Source organism: Eulemur rufifrons, chromosome 6, assembly GCF_041146395.1.
Source record: "Eulemur rufifrons isolate Redbay chromosome 6, OSU_ERuf_1, whole genome shotgun sequence".
Taxonomy (NCBI): domain Eukaryota; kingdom Metazoa; phylum Chordata; class Mammalia; order Primates; family Lemuridae; genus Eulemur; species Eulemur rufifrons.
In genome coordinates this window covers 69,066,111-69,090,834 of record NC_090988.1, presented here as the reverse complement: position 1 = coordinate 69,090,834, position 24,724 = coordinate 69,066,111, and the positions used below count along the sequence as shown (strand labels likewise).

Below are 24,724 nucleotides of genomic sequence, written 5' to 3'. Positions count from 1 at the left end.
TTGAAGAGAGTTATCTATCACACGTCACCTCAGATTTCTCTTCTCCATACTAATGCACATGAGAGAACTGAGAACACTTAACGATTTAGGAAAAATGTAATTTACCAGGAATTGGCTGAATGGTGCTCAATGTAGAGCCTGAGGAGATTCATGCATTTTCAAATACTCATTACACTAGCCTAAGGATCCAGTAAAATGCCTATGCAGTGACTAAAGGAAATCTATAACACCAAAGAGCAAATATTACATATAATACTTGAGGCAAGAAGCAGAGAAAATTCTCATTTACAAGGCAACCTGTTAAAACAACAAAGAGCAGCCCAATAGGGCCTTCCCCCTGAAAAAAATCATCATTACTGAAATTCTAATAATCAAGTCTAGACAAAGAACAGCGAACTGCTTCATTATACCTTTCATGTGGAATGCTTCTTCTGAAGTCTTTTCAAACATTCCTGTCCATCCACAAATATGTACAAGTGCATATAATTTTTACTTTTTCACTGCTTAATTTTCTATCCTTGGGATTTACTCTTTCTTATGACAAGAAATTTCCTGGGAAGGCAGAATGAGCTCTAATCTCTGCAGCTGCAGTTTGGGGATGGTCCAGTGGATATTAAAATGAGATAATAGGAATAGAAAAAAGTCTTATAAATTTAAAAGAAACTATTAAAAAAAAAACCAGTGAATAATATTTTCATGTTAAGAACTTTTACCCAGAGGGAAATGATGTCTTTTTAAGGTAATAGGAAATCAATTTCTCTTTTCCAGAAATATCTCTGCTTTAAGAGGGTTTTTTTTTGGGGGGGGGGGTAATAAAGCAAGCTAAAATTTCAGACTAACCTGTATTATGTATGTAGTATAAAAAAGTATGTGGGGGCTAGACATAGTGACTCACAGCTATAATCCTAGCACTCTGGGAGGCGGAGGCAGGAGGATCACTTGAGGTCAGGAGTTCAAGACCAGCTGGAACAAGATTGAGACGCTGTCTCTACTAAAAATGGAAAAAGAATAGCTGGGCATGGTTGTGTGTGCCTGTAGTCCCAGCTACTCCGGAGGCTGAAGCAGGAGGATCACTTGAGGCCAGGAGTTTGAGCTTGCAGTGACCTACTGATGATGCTACTACACTCTAGCCAGGGTGACAAGGTGAGACCCTGTCTCAAAAAATTAAAAAAAAAAATTTTTTTTTAATTAACAAATAAAAAAAATAAACAAAAAAGTCCATGTGAACATTGGGCTAGGGCCATGCGAGAAAAGGACCTGGCCAAGATCGCTGCCTGCCATAATGAGGAAGCTCAGCCGCTGAATTACCAAGACAAGGAAAAAAAAAAAATTCCCTCCCTTGAGCTTCCCACCCAGTTCTAAGAGTCTAACAAGACCTCGTTGTGAATGGTAGCTAACTTCAACTGAGTGCTTATTTGGCCAGAAATAGCTACAAGGGTGAATCTTTACAAAAGTCAGGAGAAAAGTATCATCATCCTCATTTTACAAATGAGGAAACTGAGGCGGAATTGTTAAGGTAAGGTGGCAGCTAATCGAAATGGCCCCAGGATGACTGATCCCAGAGGCTTGTGTTTTTCATCCCAATATGGGAAACAATCAGTCAACTGCAACATTGCTGGGAGGATCTGACCTAACAGCTTTCCCGAGGACTGAAGTGGAGAAAAACAGAGGCTGCTTTCACTAAGAAATGGAAATTATTAGTAATTCCATGCCAGGAAGCCATTCCCTGTGTTCCAGTTCTGCTCGGTACCACTTGTGCACCCACTTACCTGCGGAGCGTGGGAGAGGCCACATCTGGGTACTTGGCCCCAGGCTGGAGAGTGGCCTGAGCCGGGCTGGACACAGGCTGGGCTGCAGGGTTCACTTTCACCGAGCTACAGGAAGCCACACTCTCGTTGTCCGATGAGATGCCTTTCTCCTTATCTGTCTGGTTGACCAGACCTGGCAGAGAGCTGCCCAGGGCTGTCTTGGAAGGCTCCCTCAGCTTAGGCACCGGCAGGCCCGCGGACTTGCTGCTGATGTTGGAATCTATGCTGCTGGTACTAGACCTGTTCCCAGCCCCATTCCGGCTGTTGGACCTACTGGGCCTCGGCAAACTCCGGTACTGCAGGTTTGTCCGGGAGCTGAGAGACAGATACCCGTCGTCCTGATTCTGAGCCCCATCCATGCTCGACTTCCGACCAGCAGACCTGCCGACGAGCGCAGACGACTTTGGGATTTTGCCCAGTGTGGCTGACCTGCTGGTGACAGTGGCCCCGCTGGCTGTGATCATGGCCAGACCGGCGGCCGAGCCACTCTGCTTCTTGAACCCAAAGCTGTTGGCATTGGCCGTGGGCGTCCTGGAACTGCCAGGGAGGGGCTTTTTGGATTCATCGCCACTGCTGCGGCCTGCATCTGATGGGGAGCGCTTCACCTGAGAGGCTTTGGGAGAAAGCCTTCCTTTCTCAGACACCTTTGCATCGTCTGTTTTTCCTGAGAGAGAGATCAGAAAGATTAGCCTGCAAGCCGAGAGCCCAGCTCATCCATCGTGTCTACTTAAGATGCTTCCCTCCTCTCAAGAGCTGGGTCCCTTTTTCCTTGGGGAGGCAAAGGAAAGAGCTCTTTATAAAGATAATATAGTCTACCACTGTCACTGTGAGCCTTTTAGGAAATGTCAATGATTTTACTCATTTGCAAAGCAGTCTAAATTTACCCAGGATGAAGCAAAGCCAGTCAATCATTGATATATCTGGGGAAAAAAAAAGATCCTGTTTTTTACTAACCTTTCATCCTCTGTCGGTTAAAAAGCTGTCCCTAATGTGTCCAGGGGGCACCCCTGCCCTGGTTATATACATTTCCTAAATCATGGACAACATCAACTCTACATACTGACAGCTCGTAAACCCATGCCCTCGAATAGCCTGCACTGGGTGTGTTAACTGTTACCCAGTATATGCTTAAACCGATTCAATATGCCCCAGCCGCTGAACCACCCTCAGAGTTGAAGAGGTTCACATGCTTACATATTTCCACTTAGAAAAAGGCAGGGATATGAACCTTCGTGAAACCTGGTTGTTAGCAGAGTATAAACTCTACGAAGAAATATATGACATCAAGTCCTTGCTAGAGGGACTGTGGTTTCGGTTCTTAGACTGACTACTGCGGAGGCAAGCCAGCACTAGCCTTTCACTCACCAGTTCCGGGGGTCTTCAGTGCGCCTGCTGGGGCGGACGGCTTCGTCCTCGGCATGGTGATGCCCACCTGAGCTGTCATGCCTCGCCGCCACGAGCCCGTCTGGGAGATGACGGAATTCTTCTTGCCCGACGTGCTTTTGTCAGACTCATCGGACACGTCGGAAGGATTCCGCCTCCACTTAGAACCTGGCTCCATCTTTACGCCGCTGTCTGACCCTCCGTCTGACTTCTTGACGTCATCGCCAGACCACAGGGGAGTCCTCTCCACCTGTGAGTGTTTCTCAGCGTCGGTCTGTGGACAGAGACTCCCTGAATTAGTCCCCCCCACATCCCCGGCTCGGGAGCCCCTCACGCCAAAGGTGAAAATGCCAATACACCGGACTTGTTGTGGGAAAAATAACAATTTCTTTAAAAATGTCTGGACTTTGGTACTTTGGTTATCTTATTAGGAAGCCTGAATTTTGTGGGGGGGCGGGGGTGGTAAAAAAGTAAATAATATAAATGTATCCTTAGAAGGGAGTGAGGGATGGGAGTAAAAGGTTTCGGGGGGGGGGAAAAAAGAGGGAGAGCCCTCGGGGGGAGAACCGACAGATGGAGACGCGGGGGAATTCGGCTGCCAACTCTCTGCCCCTTGGAGACAAGCCTCCAGCTCCCGCCGCTGGTCTCTAACCAGCATCCAGCCTCCTGGCCCGTCTCCCTTTGTTCTGCCTTCTTCCCATCACTCCACTGCCAGCGAGCTCTTTAGATCCGACACACCACGCGAGGGAGCGCGAAATGAGGGTGGCTGCTGGTTCCACGGGGTCAGGGGGAGCCGGGAGCCCAGAGGAAGCGAACCGTCCAGTGGCACTTCCCGCAAATGCTAAGCGCCAACAGCGCCTGCCCCCACCCCAGCAGCATTTATATGCCACTGTTCTGCTCCCCTTGTGGGATTCTGTTCAGACAAGGGATATAATTAGCCAGCTTTCTTTGGAGGAGCCCTGACCTGCTGGCCGTGGAACCCAGGAGGGGAAAGAAGCGTGACGTTAATGATCCCCCTGCAGCTCAAAGGCACAAAGCTGACCAGAACGCTTTGGAGGCCTCCTGGGGTTGGAGGCCAGTCTGGGGATAAGCAGCCCAGTGCACAGCGAAGGCAGGTCGGCAGCACTTTCCGGGTGGCTGCACTAAGATAGAGTCCCACGTTTGCCATATTTAATCACCGAGAGTGGCAACGTCAGCAATGTGAGACATTAACATGAACACCTGGCGAGAATCTGGCCTGATGCCTGTCATCCAAGAGTGGTACAAATGCCTTCCTCTGTGGAATACAATGGCTGGATGGGACAGAAGGTAAAAACAGACAAGCAGCCGAGTTTAACTGCCTCTGTCTCTTCCCCAACCCCCTCCTCCTTACGAATTCCACTCATCCATTATAGCTGCCTTCTCCAGCTAGGTACGAGAGATATGAGGACAAAAGCACACTCCCTGACTGTGAGCAGCTCATCCTTCGGCTGTGGCCCAGGACACCGAGAGGGGAGTCCCGCGTGTGGGCACAGAGCAGGAGTCAGAGCTTGGTGAGTGAGTGGATGAACGGTGAGCACTGCTATTCGGGCCACAACATACTTCAGCGGAATGATCTCAACTGGTCCCAGCCACCGGTCAAGGAGGGCAAGCAGGTAAGCAGGACTGTCTTTATCGCAGTTGTACAGAGGAGCAGAAACTCAAGTCACCCACTCCCTGTGCCAGCCACCCCAGCCCAGAACCAGAACTTAGCCAATGCCCGCTGTCCCCCAGGTGCCACAGAGACTCAGAGAACCTGCAGGTCAGATCAGTCCCCACTCTGCATGGAGTTTACAGTCCAGGGAGCAAGGCAGAGTCAATGAAGGTGGACTTGTGAATTACAAAGATTATTATAAAGAAAAGGACAAGGAGTCTGAGAGAGAAATACAGGCTTTGACCTACTTCATACTGGGATGATGGGGGTGAGGGCAGTGGTCAGGTAAGGCCTTTTTGAAGAAGTGCCCTAAAGAATGAGAAGCTACACTTAGGGAAGATCATACCAGGGAGAGGGAACTGTATGTGCAAAGGCCCTGAGGTTGGAAAGAATTTGGCTTTGGAAGCATTCACTCTCCAAATATTCATTGGGTGCCACTGTGTGCCAGGCAAGCTTATTTGCACTGGAAATACCATGATGAACAAATGCAAATTGTTAACCTCATGGAGCTTACATTCAAGTACATTCTATTAATAACATATTCTATCTAAGAGGTGCTAAAAATTTAGCACACGCCACACCCTGGGTTACTGTATTATTTAGTCTTTTAATGTTCCTATACCTATTCCCCCAATCAAATTGTAATGGTGCTGATAATAGTAACGTAACAAGTAAAATTTATCGAGCACTTACCATGTGCCAGGCACTAACCTAAAGTGCTTGATATGTATTGTTGAATTTAATTCTTACCAAAACCCATGAGGAAGTTACAGTTAACATTATTCTCAATTTTATGTGAGAAAAGTGAGGCACAGGGTGGAGAAGAAAACTGCCCAAGGTAACACAGTGAGGAAGAAGAGATGCAGGGATTCCGGGGAGTCTAAAAGCAGAGCCCACATTTTAACCACTGTGCCATGTTGCCTTCCTTGAGGACACGTCCAAGGAGATGAGACATTTCTGCACACCCAGTAGATTCTCCTTCCATACTGGTAGACTGGCTGGCCACTTCCCAGCCCCAATCCCAGAGCAGATCTAGCCCAGCCTCTGGGTGGGAAACCTAGAACCCCAATTCCATCAACGGTGGAGAGAGTGTGCATGTTCCTGGCCCAGGACCACGGCTTGATTCTCTCCCTCTGGAAAGAATAATCATCCAACCATCGTACCCCTCCTAACTTGGACCAGGGTGGCAGTTTCCCAGCTCTACCCTGAACAGCTGGGCATTTGAGGTGTGCATCTTTATACCTGAGTGCTAGAAATGGCGCCTTCCACAGAACTGAGAGAAAATACTGGTCAGGGACACGAGTGGACAGAGGAGTATGTGGGGAGTCGCGTGTGTTACCAACACACTGTCCCCAAAATAAAATACTGCAACTAGAAGATGATTTGCTTTGAAACTACAAACAAAATAAGAGCAGTCATCTTTTAGTTACTGACACGAATGGAGGAGGGAGGCAGAGGGACAGGTTATCAGGAGGGAGAGAGGAAAGTAACTTCTGAGCAATTCTCAAATCTCAGGCACTGGGGCATGTTGAGATAAAGTATTTCCAAGTCATTTTCACACTCACCCTTCCAAACAGGTCGAACTGCCGGGTTGTTACACAAGGGGAGGCAGAGCCATGGCAAGATTGCTTAGCTTACCCATCCAAGGAGGTCACTGAGTGTGACCACGTGACTCGAGACCACCTGACTTCAAAGTCACACCTTCTCCCTGACACCACAGTGTGGTTTGGCTGCCCACCCGGACTCACCAGCTCCCCTGGAGGAAGTCAGTGGAGAGGCTCTCTGGCCTCAAGCAGGGGATTCTCTGCCCAGCACAGGGTGGCCGGACGGCTGGGCACGTACGCTCTGCGGAGGGCACCCCTTCAGTGCTCCTCAACGTCCCCGAGGAACACGGAGTCCCTCACAGACAAAGGGAAGCTCCATGCCCAAAGATCCGCCTCCTCCTCCTTAGGTTTCCACACAATAACTTCCCCGTTCCTTAGATGCACTTCCTTCAGCCGTTCCTCAGATGCTTTCAAATAGGAAAACCTAGGTGGGCAACCTGTCCTCAACTTGCTTTCCGGACAAGCACACTGAGCCACTTCCTCCTGCCTCCCTACGCCCTACCCTGTAGACTGCGTGCTGCCCCTTGTCCAGGGTAAACCAGCATGTGACAAGAGCCGTAGCACAGAAGGCACAGCTCTTGGAAAGGGTGCAACGCACATCTTCCCGCTGCCTGATGCTGCTCAGAGAGGAGTAATGGCCCTTAGCATTCCTCAGAGTGAGATGGGGAAGAGGGTGGGAGCTGCGAATTATGCTGATTCAAATATTTTGAGATGCTCCCTGGACAGGAACAAAGGGAATGTCACTAAAAATCCATTTAAAGAAACCACTGCAACAGAAATCTTAGTAACTATTGGCACAGTCTGCATTTATTTTACTCCAAGACCTATTCTTTTAGTTTTAGTTGTTTTTGGTTTTTTTTTTTTAAACTCAGGTAGTTTTAAATACTCAGGCAAAAACTACACAATGAACAGTAAACCCTTTATATCCCTTGAAATAATTTTTGATCTTAATCAAAAGATATGTTTATATAGAATTCTTGAACCTTTTCTGGTGTGACATTTGCAAGATGAAGGCAAAGAGCTGGTCCAAAGAAATATTTGCAAATCTCAGATGTTTACTCTGTAGCAATGTGGAATAGAGAGATTCTTCCAACACAGTGTTTCACTGGCTCAACCTGCATCTTTGGGGCAAGCCTCCCTACCTTGCAAGTAAACAAGAGAAATCTCACTGATTCACTGATCTCTCTCTCTCTCTCTGTGTAGTACCTCTAATAACCCGCATGCCTCCTGGATACATAGACCCAGGTGGTCAATTCCTTGGTATCTAAGGACAGTCTAGAAGTTTGGTGGTTGTCAGCTTGAATATAAAACGAGTCTTTGGAAATACACTAGTGTCCACAAGGAAAGGAAAACTGGTGGATACTGTGACATTTAGCATATGCTAGATGGCAGGAACACAGGCTGGCTGGGTGTTTCTAACTTGTGTCTAATCACCAATTAAACAGTGATTACTCTTGGGCAACGTGGCTTAGGTTTTGTTTTTTATCTAGTAAAGTGCAAAATCTAAGTACATAGCTTGAATAAATTTTATAAAATTAACATACATAACTACCACTCAGATCAAGATATAGAACATTACCAGCACCCCCAAAATGACCCCCTTCCAGTCATTTGGGTAGTATTTTTTTTTTTTTTAAACAAATCCACTCTCACTCCTGAGCAGTAATTAGAAAGTCTGGCTAAAATGAGAACGTAAGAAGTGACTGGCAATCCCAGAAGCAACACCTAATACATTTCATCAGGCAGTCAATGTTCCCATTTCTGCGGGACAGAATTACTCCCACAGTCTAACACATCCTTTCTTCAGCCCTCTTTTCAGAGAAGAGAAGCCTTTGAGAGCAAAGACATTTCCAAAGTAGCTCCTATCTGCATAGAGCAAAAAACAGCTGGGGCAGGAAGAGGATATGGGAGGAAGGGAGTGAAAGAAGAGGCGATGTTAGTTCTGCCCTCCCCGAGGTCACTCTGGGAGACTTTGTCCCCATCAGATTTTCCCAAGGGTTCACCCAAGACAGTGGCCCCCCACTGGTGGAAGGGGTCAATCGTGCAAAGGGTTCCAGCCCACTCTGCCAGTGCCACCACGGCTGGCCTGTCCAAAATTGGGGACAAACTGTGAGGACGGATGGCATTTCACTTTTCCACTAGTAAAATGGGCTTACTAGAACCACCCCTGCCAGCCACTACAGAATGGACCAGTGCATGTGACCACACGAAACCCACTGGATTTGAGACATAAAACCTGAGAGCTTAAAGCAGGGGCTGAACACCCGAGTGCCTCGGGGTCAGGCAGGCACTTGAAAGAGTGCAGCTGGCCGGCAGGTAGCAGCTGTGCACGCTGGAACAGGAGCCATCGGTCTAAAGGGGGCGGGCCCAGGGGCGTCTGCTGGTTCTTGCCGTGCGGAGAGTGTGGGGCGAAGGAAGCAATAGTTCTGATTTTTCAAGAGAAACCAGAAATATCCCTTCATGTGCAATAACGCAATTTTTAAAATCTGACACGGAATCTGGTTTAAAGGAAGAGTAATATTGTGGGCCAAATAAAACACATTGGCAGCGGGACGTGACCAACAATCTCAGCCTCAGATCAGGACACACTGGTCTTGCACACCAGGGCTGTTCATCTTCGTCCCTCTCCCTCTGTCTTGAGGGATCAGACACGCGCCCCTGGACAGCAGTGCCTTATTGCGGCAAAGAGGCAACACACACTCTAGGCTGAGAACTGCCGAAGTCCAACATCCCTTTCTGTTTGTTTATTTGTTTAAACAGAGTATGAAACTGAGGTCCAGGGAGGAAATGTGAGTCCAGCACGCCACACGGTGAGGGTGGCCAGGCCTCCCCACTCCCGTTTCCACTGCCTCCTGCCTGGCCCCTTCCTTGCAGGCTGAGGTCGGGCCAGGTGAGCGCACAGGCAGCAGGAGGCCGGGCCTCCTCTCACCACCCTGGGGATCCTGCTCACCCCGAAAGGCCCTCACCCCACCAGCCCAAGGGAGGAGCCCGGGGGCCCTGTGTTCCTTACCTGCGCGTCCAGGTTTTTGCGGGAGGAGGCAGGTGTGTTGGCGTAGGAGCTGATGGAGGAGCTGGTGTTGATGTCATCAGTGCTGAGGTTGTCTATGGTGTCGCTGATGCCACTGCTAACGGAGCTGCTGTCATCCCAGCTGTCAAGACAAACACATTGTGAGCACCAAAACCTCTTGCCGCTCCTGCTTAGGCTGATGACACAGACGAATGTGCACCATTCCCGAAAGGCCCTGGCCTGTGTCATCAAGCCCCAGGTAAGGTTCTTTGCCTCAGATGTGACTCATCCAAGGGCACCACCCAGCCTTGCTGCTTGGGATAGGCAGCCGGGTGAGGTGGCTGACAGGTACCTTCCGCAAACTGTAGGTGCTTCCACGAGCAGAGGTGGCTACAGACACTACCCGCGTCCTACCCTGTCCTCAGCTTCATCTTGGGAACTTGATAAAAGCCTAGCAGCAGAGCAGGAGCAGTGAGTTTGGGGCTAGAGCTGAAACTGTTCTGGGGGAAAAAAGCCCACATCAGCCCCTCCCCAGGGGTCAGAGTGGCAGAAGAGCTGCTGTATGACTTCTCCAGACTCCACTGCTGGAACGAAATGCCGAGGGAAGGCAAGTGGCAACAGAAAGGTGTCAACTCTATTAGTAGCTCTAACTCTGATAATACCCCAGAATACACCTAAAATAGAGTTCCCCATTTCCCAACCCCCAAACCAACTGAGGTCAGCCCCAAGCTGCTCAAGCCCAATTTCCCTGGAGTGAGTCCCCATTCTTCTTTTTTCCTTACCATCTCCATACCCGCCAACGCCACCACATTCAATCCAGCCACCGATCCCATCATGTCTGCTTGCAAAATATATCCAAATGTGTGCAGCTCTCCAACCCAGCCCCACCTGCAGTTGACAGTGCTGTGGACTCTGCCTGGGTATCTGCAGAAAGGCCAGCGGGTTTCTGCAGCCCACTTTCCTCCCTAACGATCCATCCTCCTCATGGCAGCCAGAAGGATCTTTCTGAGACGTAAATCAGATCCTGCCACCCTACCGCTTAAGATCCTTGAGTTGCTTCTCAGTTCTTAGAGTCCAAACTCCCTACATTGGCCTGCAAGGGTCTCTGGTCTGCCTCCCTCCCCAGTCCTGCCTTGTAGCCCCCTCACCATCAAACTGCTTCTGACCACAAGGACTTCAGCTCCTTCTGAGCCAAGACTGTTCTTGTCTCCAAGGCTTTCTGTTGGTTCTCTCTCTTCCTGGACACTTATCCCTGCCTCCTTCTCTTTCCAATGTCAGCTGAAGTGCCACCTCCTCAGAAAGATGACACCCTGCCCATCAAGCCTGTCACGCTCTGTCAAACCAGCCTGTTGCATTTGGTCCTTGGTTGGGCTGCAGGGTGGCAGGTATGCAGCAGGTGCTCAATCAATACCTGCTGACTGAAGCTCATGAGAGGGAGAAGTCGAGTGGACCATAAAGTAGCTTCAACATCAATGTGACGCTGCTCTGGTTGACCTAGCGGGAAAGCGTTAGTATTTTTGTCTTTCTATTGTGCATGAGGAGAAACGGAGGCTGAGAAAGGTGAGATGGTGGAGCGGGTCTGGATCTCGCTGTTGACTCCAGAGCCACCCCCTTTACTGTGATACCAGATGGCTTTCCATTATGTCAATTCTCGGAACACACCAGATGTGACACAGCCCACTTGCCCAGGAGGGAGCCAGCACCCTGGTTCAAGGCCACACAGCCGGGGCTGGCACGTCTGATAACAAAGAGCTGACTTAATCACATTATGCTAACGCTAAGCCTTCCTCAGTGTGTCCTGCTGAAAGTGCTGCAAAGGCCTGAGAAATGCTGGGCGGTTGAGATTGCAAAAGCCAACAGCACCGCCCCCGCCACCCCCATCACACACAAATAACCTCAAAGCGGCTCCAGTTCATTCCACTAGCTTGTAAGATACCTGCCTCTACATCCTGAGCTCTGCCGATCAGGCAGGAAGACAAAGGCTTACTGAAAACCTGTTTTCAGCACCTTTCCCTTTAACACTTTTATTTGGCTTCCAAAAGCCAATCTGGAAGATCCTGCAGAAATGCAGGGGAAATACGTTAGGATGGTTCCCAAGCAGGGAGGGTAAGGCAGGAAGGGTGAGGGCCCAGCAGGAGTTTATTATGGATGAATCCATACCAGTCCAGAGGGTCCCACAGCTCCAGAACCTCCGCAAACTTCACTCAGTGTAATTCTACTTCTTTGGCTCGCCCTCCATCCCGCCCCACAGTCTCCCTTTAAGGCCTTCTCCAAATGCTCCAGCCCACCCCAGTCATCCCCCACTTTAAATTCGGGCATGGTGGCATAGTTGTATTTGCTTCTATACACAGTGTTCTAGTTGTTCTCTATGTGAAGGTCTGTCCTATCTTCCAAATACATGCAGGGGCCTATTAATGGTAACAACAAAGTGCTCACCATGAATCGAGCATCATGCCAGGTACTTTAAATATATTATTCTACGTTTCTCTAGTCCTCATATCATATCTGCAAGGTAGGTATTATCCTGCCCATTTTACAAATGAAGAAATCAAGGCTGTAAGAATAGGCACCCTGACCAATGCTGTTCAGTCTGTGTTGGAATTGGGTTTATAAAGCAAAATTGTCCAATTTCAGAACACGAGCTCCTTCTAAGTCTGTATCGTGCCGCCCACAACAAGGGCCATTCCCTGAGCACGTGCCACATGCCAACTACTCAACATTCGCATATACTCTCGACCGATGCTCAAATTCACTCCTATGGGTAGCTATATTGTGAAACCCTTGCTTCATAATGAAGAAACGGAGGCTGTGAGAAGAGTCAGGGCAATGCTGTAGCAATGTCAAGCTCATTTGCTGGGCCACGTTGCCTCCATTTCCAGACAGCAACACAGTCTGTGCTCATTAAATACCTCCTGACTGAATTCACATGCCCAGGAGAGACAGGCAAGTTTCTGATGCAAACTTGCCACTGGCAGTGGACTGTAAGCCCAGCCCCCTCCCCACTGGATCCTTTGACAGGTCATGGCTATGTGCCTCAGTTTCACTTAGGCTGGCAACCACGGGAGGATCTGCTGAGGAAAGCATGACAGCACAAATGGAAAGGGCTCAAATTTGCTCTCACGATAAAAGAAATCCCATGAGTCTTTTATTGTATCTGCTTTTTGGGGAGAGGCATTTAATGTATCTAATATTTCTTATAATCGGATGAAGAACAAAGGGGACCGATGGGAGTATGGCCGTGGCTGGTGGGGAGGAGGGAGGGAAATTGTAACAGATGTCCATGAATCCAGGCCCCGGATTTTGTGCTTTGAAATTGTACCTGTTCTGCCCCTGCGGCCTTTCAACACCAAGATAATATTCCAGAGGGGCATGTGGCCCTGATGCACACGGGATTCTTCCCACATCAATGCCCGCAGCACTGGGGGCTCACCTTGAGTTTACAGGAAGTCCTTGTAACTGAGCCAGCCCTGAAGAGGGGAACTACTGCAGAGGATGAAGGGCAGTGACAGCCAGGGAGGCCCGTGCTGAGCAAGAGTGGCCTCAACCTTCCCCAGAGCTGTCTGTGTGCCAGAAACTGAAGCTGTCCTCGCACTTGGGAAACCAGCCTAGTCTCCTTCACTTCTGGATGCTGACAAGTTTATCTTTTTTTTTTTTTTAAGACAGGGTCTCACTCTGTTTCTTGGGCTAGAGTGCAGTGGCATCATCATAGCTCTCTGCAACCTCACATTCCTGGGCTCAAGTGATCCTCCTGCCTCAGCCTCCTGAGTAGCTGGGACTACAGGCACATGATACTGCCCCTGGCTAATTTTTGTATTTTTTGTAGAGAAAGGGGCCTCGCTATGTTGCTCAGGCTGGTCTTCAACTCCTGGCCTCAAGTGATCCTCCTGCTTTGGCCTCCCAAGTGCTGGGATTACAGGCGTGAGCCACTGCACCCAGCAAGTTTATCTCGACATAAAATCACTTAGTTCTAACTTGTCCTTCCCCAACATTCAGGGTACAAATGGTCATGAGCCCCCAAGATTAGGTCTGTGAGCTTCAAGAGGTATTCTAAGGAAAACTAGTTCCACAAGATGCTCCGTGATGGCAATGTTGTCCCAACAAGGGAACGTGCTGCCTCTTCTACCCTTCTTTGGAGCGTCACATTGTACATAACCAGCTTAACAGCTGTGGAGTCCAGTAAAGATCTCTGTAACTTTGCCTAAAGCAGCACTCTCCAAACCTGCATGACCACACAGAAGCACCGAGAAGAATGAAGCACCAAAAAATGCAAAAAAGAACAAAAGTATAAAGGAAGCCTAGTGCTGCCCAGGGCTGACTCTTCCTCACCTGCCTGAGAAGAGAGCTAGCACAGAGGGGAGCGGGGTGGAGAGGGATGGAAATGTGCCTTTGCCATCAATGGAGCTGCTGTATCCCCTCATTCCTAAAGCCAGAAGCAGCCGGGGAGACCCAGCTGTGAGAAGTAATCAATTCCTTTCTTTTGCTCAAAACCAGTTTGCTTAGGTCTGGTCATTTGGCGAACCCAGGCCAACTAATGGGGAACTGCAATTTGTTTGTAAAGTGACTCCAGACATGAGGCTGAGAGTCAGGCAGGAAAAATGTGGAAAGCACGCAGAATTCACTCAGGCAGTAAGGACATTAGCTGACTCTAATCAAGTGGCAAAGGAAATGAGGTACAACCTGGGATGGGGTACAAAAGTCCACTGACCCCAATCGGGCAATAAATGTCGAAAGCGGTTACGAAAACTGATTAAGATTGGAACTTGAAAGAAACCCACAGAATTTGTGTTTACTATGTGGCGAAACAAAATTCCAGCGAAGGGGCCTGGGGACCCTGATAACACAGCAGAAAGAACGGCAGTGCATTCAGCTATGACTCTGGAACATCAATTCTGGGGTATGATTTGACCATTCCTATATCCTGACTGAGAAAAACCATATGAGGGTCCTGAGCCCACCTGAGATGATAGACTGACTGCCCTCAGCTGGGTGTGTACGATTTTAAAGTCTGGGAAAGGTTTCAAAAGACAAAGAGAGATGGAAGCAAATCATAATATTAATACTTACGTTTAAGATTAAAGCTCTGTGATCATTGAATTAATCTCTGTGTATTTATAACATTTAGAAGAATATGTAGCACATTAGAAAATCTGACAAAACAGTCTTGTGATTTCAATTTTAAATGAGTATTAATTTTTTACTTAAGACTCCTAAGATGAAATATTTAAGAATTGGATTAAGATTCTTAAAATAGAATTGAAATGTTTAAGATAATAATCTATGACATTTATAACGTTTTATTTGATTTGCAAGAGTTGATTAAGTGTCTAGAAAGATCTTGCTTGTTTGGCAGGTAAGTCTACCTGTCAGACAGTTGAAGAACTTAAGCAAACCAGGTATGTTAAATTTATGAATGCAGTCTTAGATATTTAAGGAAATTTAATTATCTGAGTTTGTGGACAGTGCTAATTGTGTAGGTAGATTCAATCTGTTAAGTCTGAATTAGTAAAGTACTAATTGATAACTAAGTGAAAATGATGTCAATTTAATACAAAAATACTTATTTGATGAGATTTGTAAGAAAATCTAGGTTTAAAAATTAAAACTTCAATAAATTAAATATTGAAACCTAATTAATTCTAAGAAGTTATTTTAGGGCACAAAAGCACTCTTTAAAAAGAAGACATTTTAAAAAATATTAAAGCAGATTTCATTTTTTGAATGAAGTTTTACATGAACGACTGGCAGAATCAATGAACCCAAGACAGCATCTCCTCTCCTCACTAGTCTTTGCCTCTCCAGCTCACCTGAGCTCTGCACTGCATGACTTTAAAAGGGGCTCCGGTATTGCTTCAAAAAATGTTAATGGAGACAACATTGCGTCTGACAACCTTGGGCAATAGGCAGAACCTCCTCCTGGAAACTAAAAGGGGTATGGGACACAAAGCTCAGCTGGTTTCCCCATCTTTTTTGTTTTGTTTTGTTCTTATTTTCAAGATAGCATATCATAGACATACCTGACAATATTCTTTGGCTGAGACATCTAGAGAAATGGCAAGATGATGCTTCCATTGACTCATCAGAACAATCAATGCAAAAGCATCATTTCCTGGCCAGATCACAGCCATGTAACCTGTTCTCTACTCAATGAAACATCCTACGTTGGTCAAGTCAGATAGTGGTATAACTGGAGTTACCAGTGATCAGATTTAAAAATGGCTGTCACCTATTTTAAGCCCTTGGGCAGATTAAAGGAATTCCATCAAACATTTGCTATTTTTCTTCAAGACTTGTAAGCTCAACATTTTTGGACCCTGAGCCAGGGGCCTTGAATTCATTTCTTCTCTCATCCAGGAGCCGGTGGCCTCCCTGTGCCAGGCACTGTGCAAGGCGGTGGTGATAAGCTGATGACCCAGAGCTGTCCCCCCACCCTTGACTGCAAATCCAGTGGATGTGACAGGCAAAAACACAGCTAAGACACAAATGAAAACATAAAATAGGGAGATGAGCAAAGGGCACCAAGTGGAAACTGCACAGGTTCCAGACATACTTCCTAGAGCCACCAGCCAAGTCCCAAGAAAGGGAACTAGTCTGGCAGCGTTCCAAAGCTCAGGCCACCAGCGCTCTCTGCTGTGTTCCTCTGCCCTTCCAGGCATGGACGTGACAAAGCCCAGGAAGCTGGAGAGCCGGGCTTTCGCCCAGCCTCCCCAGAACTGTCCTGTGAGAGTTCAGACAAGGCACGTCCTCTCCAGGCCTGGTCTCTTCTTCTGCATAACAAGGAGCTGGACTAAACCATCCCAAAGGTTCCCTTCTGACATCTTGCGAGCTGCAGCTCAGAGAAAAGTTAGTACAAAGGCAAAGGGACACACTGAAGGTCCCAATGAAGCATCTCATCCCATTCAGTAAAAGCTGCTAAACGGGCAACTCTCTGTCCTGATCTCTGGGTTTCTTCCTTGCTGATTTCACTCCTCAGATTATTACTTTTAAAAGCCCAAACAGAGTCTTTTAAATATTTGAAATAGATGCCAGTATCTTATATTTAGGAGACAGTTAGCTAGCCCTGAGTAGTAAGTGCCCTGTCTAGGCAGAGGTGTGCTCTCGCATTTGACATAATCCCCAAGTAAGCCTTTTAATGCACAGATGCTACCTGCTTGGCCCTTGGATGTGAGTTCACAAGCCCTAGCATAGAGGCACCACAACCCAGTTCATAAGAGAGTCTGCATCGGACCTGGCCATTATCCACAAAGAAATAGTATGTGATCTTGCCCAATATTTATAGCCACCACTGACAGTGTTTAGCAAATATGCCAGGCACTGTACCAGGCACATTACACGTATTATTCCACTCCCATTTCCCCCTGGATGAAATGGAAACTTAGGACCCAAAGCTCATCAGAAGGATGGGACTCAAACTAGGGCATAATGATGCCACACAGCCTTCCAGCTAACCAGAAAGATAACACATGGAGTGACATATAGATTGTGACAGAGATATAGTACATACAGATCAGCTTTGAAACCGCTGCTAACCACCTGAATCACAAAAGAACCTCCACCTGTGACCAGCAACCAAGTGTATCAAGAGACCCCCATTTGAGCCAATATGTAGCATTTTAACCAGAACCAAAGCTCTCAAATCCTCAACTGTTTGTCCCCTACCTCTCGGAGAAATACAGATGTGAAGGAAAAAGGCTCTTTTCAAAAATGAGCAGAAAATCTATTCAAAAACGGAAGGGCCAAAAAACCAGAAGATCCAGTTTCAGAGTCTTACAAGAGATGCTGACATCACTGTGTCAGGAATTCAAATGCCACTCAGAGGGCTTAAAGTACAATTTTAACAGCCAGCATACAAGCTATCTGCTATGAAAAACGCCGGTGAAAGAATCATAAATTATTTCAGCTTCAAACACTTCCTGTTTTGCCCCACTGTTGTGGGAAGCAAGTATTCCATAGACCTGAGAAGGTAAAGCTGACTTCTCTAGGACCCGAGAAACACATCGCATTTGGACGAGTTTTTAATATCGAGCTCTTCGTGGTTGGAAGGGGGCATTTACTTAAAAGTAGCAGGAATCTGTAATGGTCCTGAATTAATGTGATATTATATTTACAACTTCATCTCTCATGAAGCAAAAAAGCAAAATAGAATCCCAAGGTTTGAGGGATGATTAAACAGATTTTTCCACCAGGAATTACACGCCCCAGCTTTCAGCAAAAGAGGAGTTATTGAACGATCCGGAGGGAGGATCATTACACTGTTCAAACGAACTCCCTATGAGATAATGTTGTTTATTCAAGGGAAAGACATACTAAATGATGTTGTAAAAAAATCAGATTGCGGTATATATTAGTTCTTCTCTGCTCACTAATAAAACCACACCCGGTTAGCAGAAGTAAAGTACTATAATCACAGTTGTGGAAAGCAGCCTTCACAAAGCAAAGATCTTAATCCTCTCCAAACTCCAAAGACCCAGTCTGATTCCAGGTGGCCCTTACTGTCCTCAGAACCAGTCTGGGACAGCCTTTCCGTCCGCCTCTCTCCAGGTGGCTAAACTTACACTTCAGAGCCACCACCACCAGCACCCAGGCCTTACCTGCTCAACTTCCCAGTTCTGCTCCAGAATCAAGGCAGAGCCCACTTCCACAGCCCCGTGCCCCCCGCCAGACAGCTGCATTCAGTTGCACAAAGCCCAGACTGGTGGAACTTGTTTTCTGGCTATTGTTCAAGGCGATTGTTCCCGTGAAACCCCAGGGCCCAAGTGGAATGAGGTCCTTTGGTGTGGATGAGTGAGCAAGCCCAACCCGTAGGCTTAGTCGTAACCCCTGGGGAAGGGAAAGGGTTTGGCTACCTACATTTCCCACCAAACAGGTATGTTAACTATTTCCTCCCCAGGAGGTTTGCTCAGGAGCATCATGTCCTCTAACCCCCGCTGGGCCCTATTAAGAAAATCCACCTTCAAAGAAGGTAACAGGACTCCTGCAGAGCCCTGTCTTTTGTAGTCTATCTGAGAAGGATAATAATACAATAGCCAACTTGATTGAAGTTTAAAGTTATGTCAGCCCCTGTGCTAACTGTATTAAATGCCTTTCAATTAATCCTCCCAACTCTATAATAAAAGTAACAACCAACACGTATTAACAGCTTAAGATATGTCAGGCCACGTTGTTACTTAACATATTTTGTCTCAGGTACCATGAGATAAATACTACTACTATACCCATTTAAGAGATGATGCAATTGAGTCTTCGAGAAAATAGGCCCAAGGGTCATATAACTAGGAAAAGTTGAAGCTGGGATTTAAACACAGATCCAAGAGTGTTTCACCACCTCATTTGTTTATTCATTTTACACATTTTAAAGACCAATATGTGCAATGGAAGGACTTCAAAGTTTTCCATACCAAGGTGGACACAGTTACTTGAATTAAAACCACAAGCAAGCCACCTCTCTCTGGGTTCCAGCCTACATGGTTTGCAGTTCTGATGTAAAAAGACCCAAAACCTGAGCTTGAATTAATGCAAGGGCAAAGTTTAGACACTAAGCCCAGAAAACATAGTCTCACCTACTACCACTAATCCCAGGAGGCTCCAGATGGAGGCAGTACAAGTTCTGCAGAAAAAAGTAAAATAGATCTGTGATGGAATCCTGACTCTGCCATTTACCTTGTCAGAGCACCTTCACCTCCAGAAGACCCAGGTCTCCTCCTGGGGGGTACAGCGCTAATAACACGCAGTTCTCAAGCCTTTGGTCAGGACCAAATCAGACAGCACAGATTTAGGTACAGATCTCCAGGCATACGGGAGTGCGTGTCAGGGGCAGCCCAGGATCCAGCGACTGCAAGGACTGCAGGAGGAAGATCCAGGCCCACATTATGAAATATATGATAAAGTTCTAGTGCAGGAACTTGCTTCTTACTACCATAAATGGACAGTGTCCTGGGGGAGAAGCAGCTTCTATAGACGGTGCCAGCTGCAAGGCCAGCGATCTGGGGTGGAGAGAGGGAAACACAAACCCCATAAAGAGGGTTGCAAGGGGATTTAGCAGCGATCAGAATTCCCCGGGCTTGAGTTTCACCCCAAAGCACCTTTGTCCCATTTTGGTAACTCATTCCTTGACAAGTAGGTGGTCCCCTGAGTAAGCGTGAAATTTCTCCCTTTGGTTTCAGGGGCTTGGTCAAGTTAGAAACCTCAGAGCTTGGGTCCAGATGCCTCAGACCCTCACTGTTACAATAGGCACCAGCGTGTCTGCTGACCTCAGCCACACAGAGCTCTCTCTCCTCTAAGGCTCCTCCAGAGAAGGCTGCTGACACTTGGGCCACTGCCGGCTGGCTTTTGCCAAGGAGCTCAACAAATTCATCCCAGTTTTCTGCTTACCAGAGGATTCATTTCCCCCTAAATAGCAACAGAATTCAGCACATTAGATCTAATGAAAATAACAATGAAAACTTACACAAGGTTAAAAGTTTTAATAACGGGTCTAGGCACCATGCTAAGCACTTTGCATACACCGTCCCACAAAGGCCTCTCTATTACCCTATCAGGCACAAACTATTAATGTCCTCTTTTTAGCAATGTGAAAACTGAGGCCTACACAGGCTGTGTGACCTGCCCAAGGTGCTGGAGCTAATAAATTGAGCTGCATTTGCACCCAGATCCACCTGACTCTGAAACCCAAGCTTTTCTTAACCACATTGGCTCAACATAAGAACAGAGGTAAAGATGATCTTAAATAGATCATGGTTATATAGGAACTCAGAACTTCCACCTGCTATCCAAAAAGCCCAGGACACTTAAATACAATCAAGTTACTTTCAAAAACATCATGTCTAAGTAGTGAAGGAAAGGTGGGTGGGGGGCAAATCCCAGACAGGGCATTGGCTGGTTGCCTTAAATCTAAAAACTAGGTAGAATAAGATGTGGAGTCCTGACACCCCACCCCCCCAATCTCCCAATACATCTTGGGGATCTGGGAGCCTGAATGCACAAACCCACAATTGCCCCAGGGCAGCCAATAGAGGCTGCTGTCTCCCAAAACCAAGCTTGCCTCAGTTTTATAGTTTGTCAGGGGCTTGCCCTTAAGCTATCTCCTTCTGGGGCAAGAGGGAAGGGACGAGAACTCAGGCCAAGAAACCACCATTTAAAATCAGCTCTACAACCCAAAAGAAGCCCCACCCTAGCTAATCAGGCACCCCCAGCACACCTGTGAACAGCTAGTGCCAACAACTTGGGGCAGCATTAACATGTCAGGTGTACATCTTCTCCCTCCAGGACTCAATAAACTCGGCTTCTTGAGCGGCAGTCCCAGAGTTCCAGGGTGTAGTCCCAGGCCAGCCCCTCAGCTATGTCAGCCTTCCCCAATTTGGCTGCCACCTGGGATCAAGCCCCCCTGAGCCAGGTACAAGCACAGCTCCAGCCAGATCCATCAGCAGCCCAGGAGCCTCAGGGAGATCAGAGGACTCCCACCTAGGTCCTACTGCCAAAGCAGAGCTGCTTCTTCATATACAGCCCTCTCCCGCCCAGAAACAGGCAGAATCTGGGATGATGCCCTGGCAGGCCATGCTGCGAGCATCATGTGCACTTTGGTGAATCGTCCGCAATAAAACATGCCCTTCATCCAGCTGAACCCACACTTAAAATTACAGATATAACCATCCCAAGCTGATCTGCCAAGGCCCCCAAGAAAGGTAAGGTGGTGGAGTGGACCTGGGTCTCAATTCCAGCTTTGCCTCTTATTAGCTGTGGGACCTTGATCACGTTACTTAACCTCTCTTAGTTCCCACTGTCTCATCTCAAAACTGAGGCTAAACTTGCTGGCTTTGCAATGAAATTGAATGAGACAATATCTGCTAGTTGCTTGGCACATAGTAGGTGGTAATGAACATTGTTTTCTTCTCTCCTTGTCTGGCTTAAAAACAGAAATATGCTTCCCCTGGGCAGCTATATAGGTCTTAACAAAGCAAGAAAAGCCCTCATGCTGAAACTTTCCATGCCATCTCTCCTGGAGCCTAGTTTCCAGAAAAAAAAAAAAAAAAACCCACCCAGTAATTTACCATATTAGCAAACACAACCGCAAGTTCACCAGGCTCCTTAGATTCCAAACAAAACCTTCCACAACAAGTCATTTTAATCAGGGCCCTCTGAGCCACCAGCAGCCCCTGCCTTGGTCCACACTGCCTCTCTCCAGCTCAACCCTCCCCACCAGACTGAAAAATCTCCCAAAAAAATCTGGAATAAGGATTTAAGACAGCTCGGTGATCAACACCCAGTTTTTCAGGCTCAGCAGCCTACTTTGATAAGATGGTCTGGAAAACATTGACATTATTATTCAACTGTCTAGGTGGACCAAGGACATGTGGGGAATGCCCCAGCTTCCTCTGAACCCATCGAGGTTAGAGTGAAAGGCGGTGGGGAGGGTGGGAGGGAGGGAAGGTGCTGAATTTCCTGATCAGCGACCCACCGCCACATAGCTGCAGCACTGGCTGCTCTGCCTGGCTTTCCAATCCCAGCCAGGGAACCGCAAGGCAGTATACACGCCCGCCCCTCGCCCTGGAAATTTTAGGAAATCGTCCTACCTTGTGAGGTTCCTAGGCCAGAGCATTTCTCTACATCGTGGTCCTTGGAGAACAGCGGACAAAGAAGCTGAATGAATCTCACAGGATGGCAACTCCTTCAGCCAGCGGAGCCAGCCCACGCTGGGCCAGGGGAATCCTGGCACCAGCAACTGTGTTACTAAAGGACTAGCTAGCAGGGGATCACCATTCCCCAGCCCAGGAAAGAAATCCGATCCCCCAACAAAATTAACCTCTGAAGTGCTGAAGGAGGGAGAGGTCAGGCCTGAGTGCCAGTATCAAGTCAGCTGTGAAAAGTTTCAGCAAAGCAAATGCTAACACCAAACTCTGAAACCATTACCGTAAAGCACTGAATGGAAGAGCCCTCCCCATGCTCCCAGGGGAGTTTGTAACAGCGGGTCAAGCTGAACAAAATCTAAAAGTGAAACAGTATCTTAAATCCCCACAGACTGTACCAAAGCATCGGAAGAAGTCTCTTCAACCCTAAGTGCTACTTTCAATGGCACAGAAATCATTGCCCATAACATTTCTTAGCTCATTCCATAGGAGTCTGAATGCAAAGCATTTGATTAAAATGATTAGCCTACAGGGAGAACTTCTGAGCCTAGAAGGGAAACGATACCTGTTTGTACAGTTAACGACGACATACATTATTTCCGGTGATGTTAAGTTTGATGCAGCGCCAGTGAAAATATGCATTGATTCCTCAGGCTACTTATTTTAAAAGAAAAACAATCTCAGTGGCTACATTAAGCATTATGGTAAGCAGAGGCAGGAAGGGGAGGTGGGACAGAGAGAGTTCCAGCTCTGGTAAGGGAAGGGGTTGCACCAACTAATCCCTATTAAAACCTGTAATCAAGGAACTCAGAAGGAACTATGTAAACAGATGCTATGAACAATGAACAACTGTATTACTACTGAGAAGTCAGAAGCAAAACTACGTTATAGCCACAAGCTTTTATTTCAAAATGAAGGATTAAGATGCTCTCTCAAACCCCTATTCCCTCTCCAAAAATCCTACCAGTTGGTTCCTGGCAGCTTTCAAAGACTTTCCCTGAGAAAGGCTCCCCCCCTACCCTGGGCCGCCCCTCCAGTGGGATGGGGGAGTGGGGACTGTGGCCCTGGGGGTGGCTAAGAAAGGAAGCAATAACTGGCTCCAAGCGAGGTCTCTGTGTGGTCAGCCTTTGCTCAGCAAACAGCAGCTTTTCAAAGGAGAATGAAGAGCCATTCCTCCCCCACTCAAGAGGGAGGGGATAAAAGGTCTGCTCAAATTGGAAAGGGGGGGTCTGGTGGTGCTTCCCAGGTGAATGAAAAAGCAAACCAGTCTAGGAGCAGAGATTGTGATCTTGAAGGAGTCCCAACCAAAGTTAATCATTCACATCTCATCCCTAAGGCCCTCCTCCACTTGCAGTACTGCTGGGGTGTCTGCGGCGGGGCAGGGGGAGGGGCAGAGGGTGAGTCTGGGGGACAGGGGTGTAGTCCAGATTTATTAGGACAAAAAAGCGGGGACAGACCCAAGCGCAGGCTGACAAAGATGCTTCAAACCACTCCTTATCTTCTATGCTGTCTCTGGAACTGAGTTTATCTTTTACACAACATGACTTTTTTGAGAATCTGGTCAACCTCTGGGTTAATTTGGGAATGGAATGGTGACTGTGTATGGAGACACATATGCACATATATACACACATTAAAAATTGCCCACTGTTTCCTACAATTGTTCCTTGCTCTAAGCAAATAAAATAGGTAAAAATCCCAATTAGCTACTAAGATAAACTAGGGCATGTCATCTATCCATTTGTTTATTCATTCATTCAACTTACAAATTTACAGAGCATCCGCTCTATATGTGTGTATGTGTAATATGTGTATATACCTGCCATGTGGCAAACACTCTTCTAAGTGCTGAGGACACAGTAGTCAACAAAATAGACAAAAAAATCCCTACTCTAATGGAACTTATCTGTTAGTGTTAGAACTATAAAATAAATGAGACAAAATGTGAATTATATAGTATATTGGCAATAAATGCTAAGGAGAACAAAATAATGGAAAGAGGAGAATGTGATCTGTCAAGAGGAGTATCTGAAAGTTTACATGGGGTGGCTTTGGAAGGCCTGAGGGAAGGGTTTTCACTACAAATCCGAATGAAGTGTGGGAGCTGGTTATGTGACTACCTGAGGGTAAGAGACTTCCAAGAGAGGACGTGGTCAGTACAAAGGCCCTGAGACAGGATACAACTTGCAGTTCATTCAAAGAACGAATAGCTTGGGCCTAAGAGGAGGCCAGGCCAGAGGGCCTGGGGGAAAAGGGAGAGAGGAGAGGGCCTGAGCAGAGCTTGGCAAGTCACTGTCAGCACCTTGGCTCTTGATAAGTGATATGTTTATTAACCATGGGGTTAATAAACAAAGTTTCTCCTTTTTATAAAAGTTGATGTAAATATCCTACAACACTACATATATCATTTTAATTATGCATAATCTTTACAAGGGTGAGTTTAATGCATAAGACAAAGTGCTTTAAGGGGGCCCCAGTCATCTTTTTGTGGCTTAAAGAATCACACCTTTAATATGAAAGGTTCTGAATTCTCTGCGGCTGCAGGTTCACATTTAGCCAGGGCTTTCCCGTGGGCCATGAAAGATAAAGGTCAGCGTGAACAAGAGCCATTCAGGCAACAGGGGAGAGAA

The 24,724-nt window shown here is 47.1% G+C and overlaps 1 protein-coding gene across 5 annotated transcripts in view; it reads right to left on the bottom strand.

Annotated features, from left to right (window-relative positions):
- The window catches only part of NAV2 (neuron navigator 2), a 691,715-nt gene that overhangs the window by 63,570 nt on the left and 603,421 nt on the right, over positions 1-24,724 (bottom strand). For 4 of the 5 annotated variants that reach the window (XM_069471196.1, XM_069471194.1, XM_069471195.1 and 1 more), the window contains 3 exons: positions 9,478-9,616; positions 3,174-3,465; positions 1,770-2,472 (listed from right to left, as the gene is read on the bottom strand). In XM_069471196.1, coding sequence (XP_069327297.1) covers positions 1,770-2,472; positions 3,174-3,465; positions 9,478-9,616 — 1,134 coding nt within the window. Of the gene's footprint in view, positions 1-1,769; positions 2,473-3,173; positions 3,466-9,477; positions 9,617-22,040; positions 22,084-22,377; positions 22,618-24,724 lie in introns of those variants that run through there. The other variant, XM_069471199.1, reaches the window with a different exon arrangement.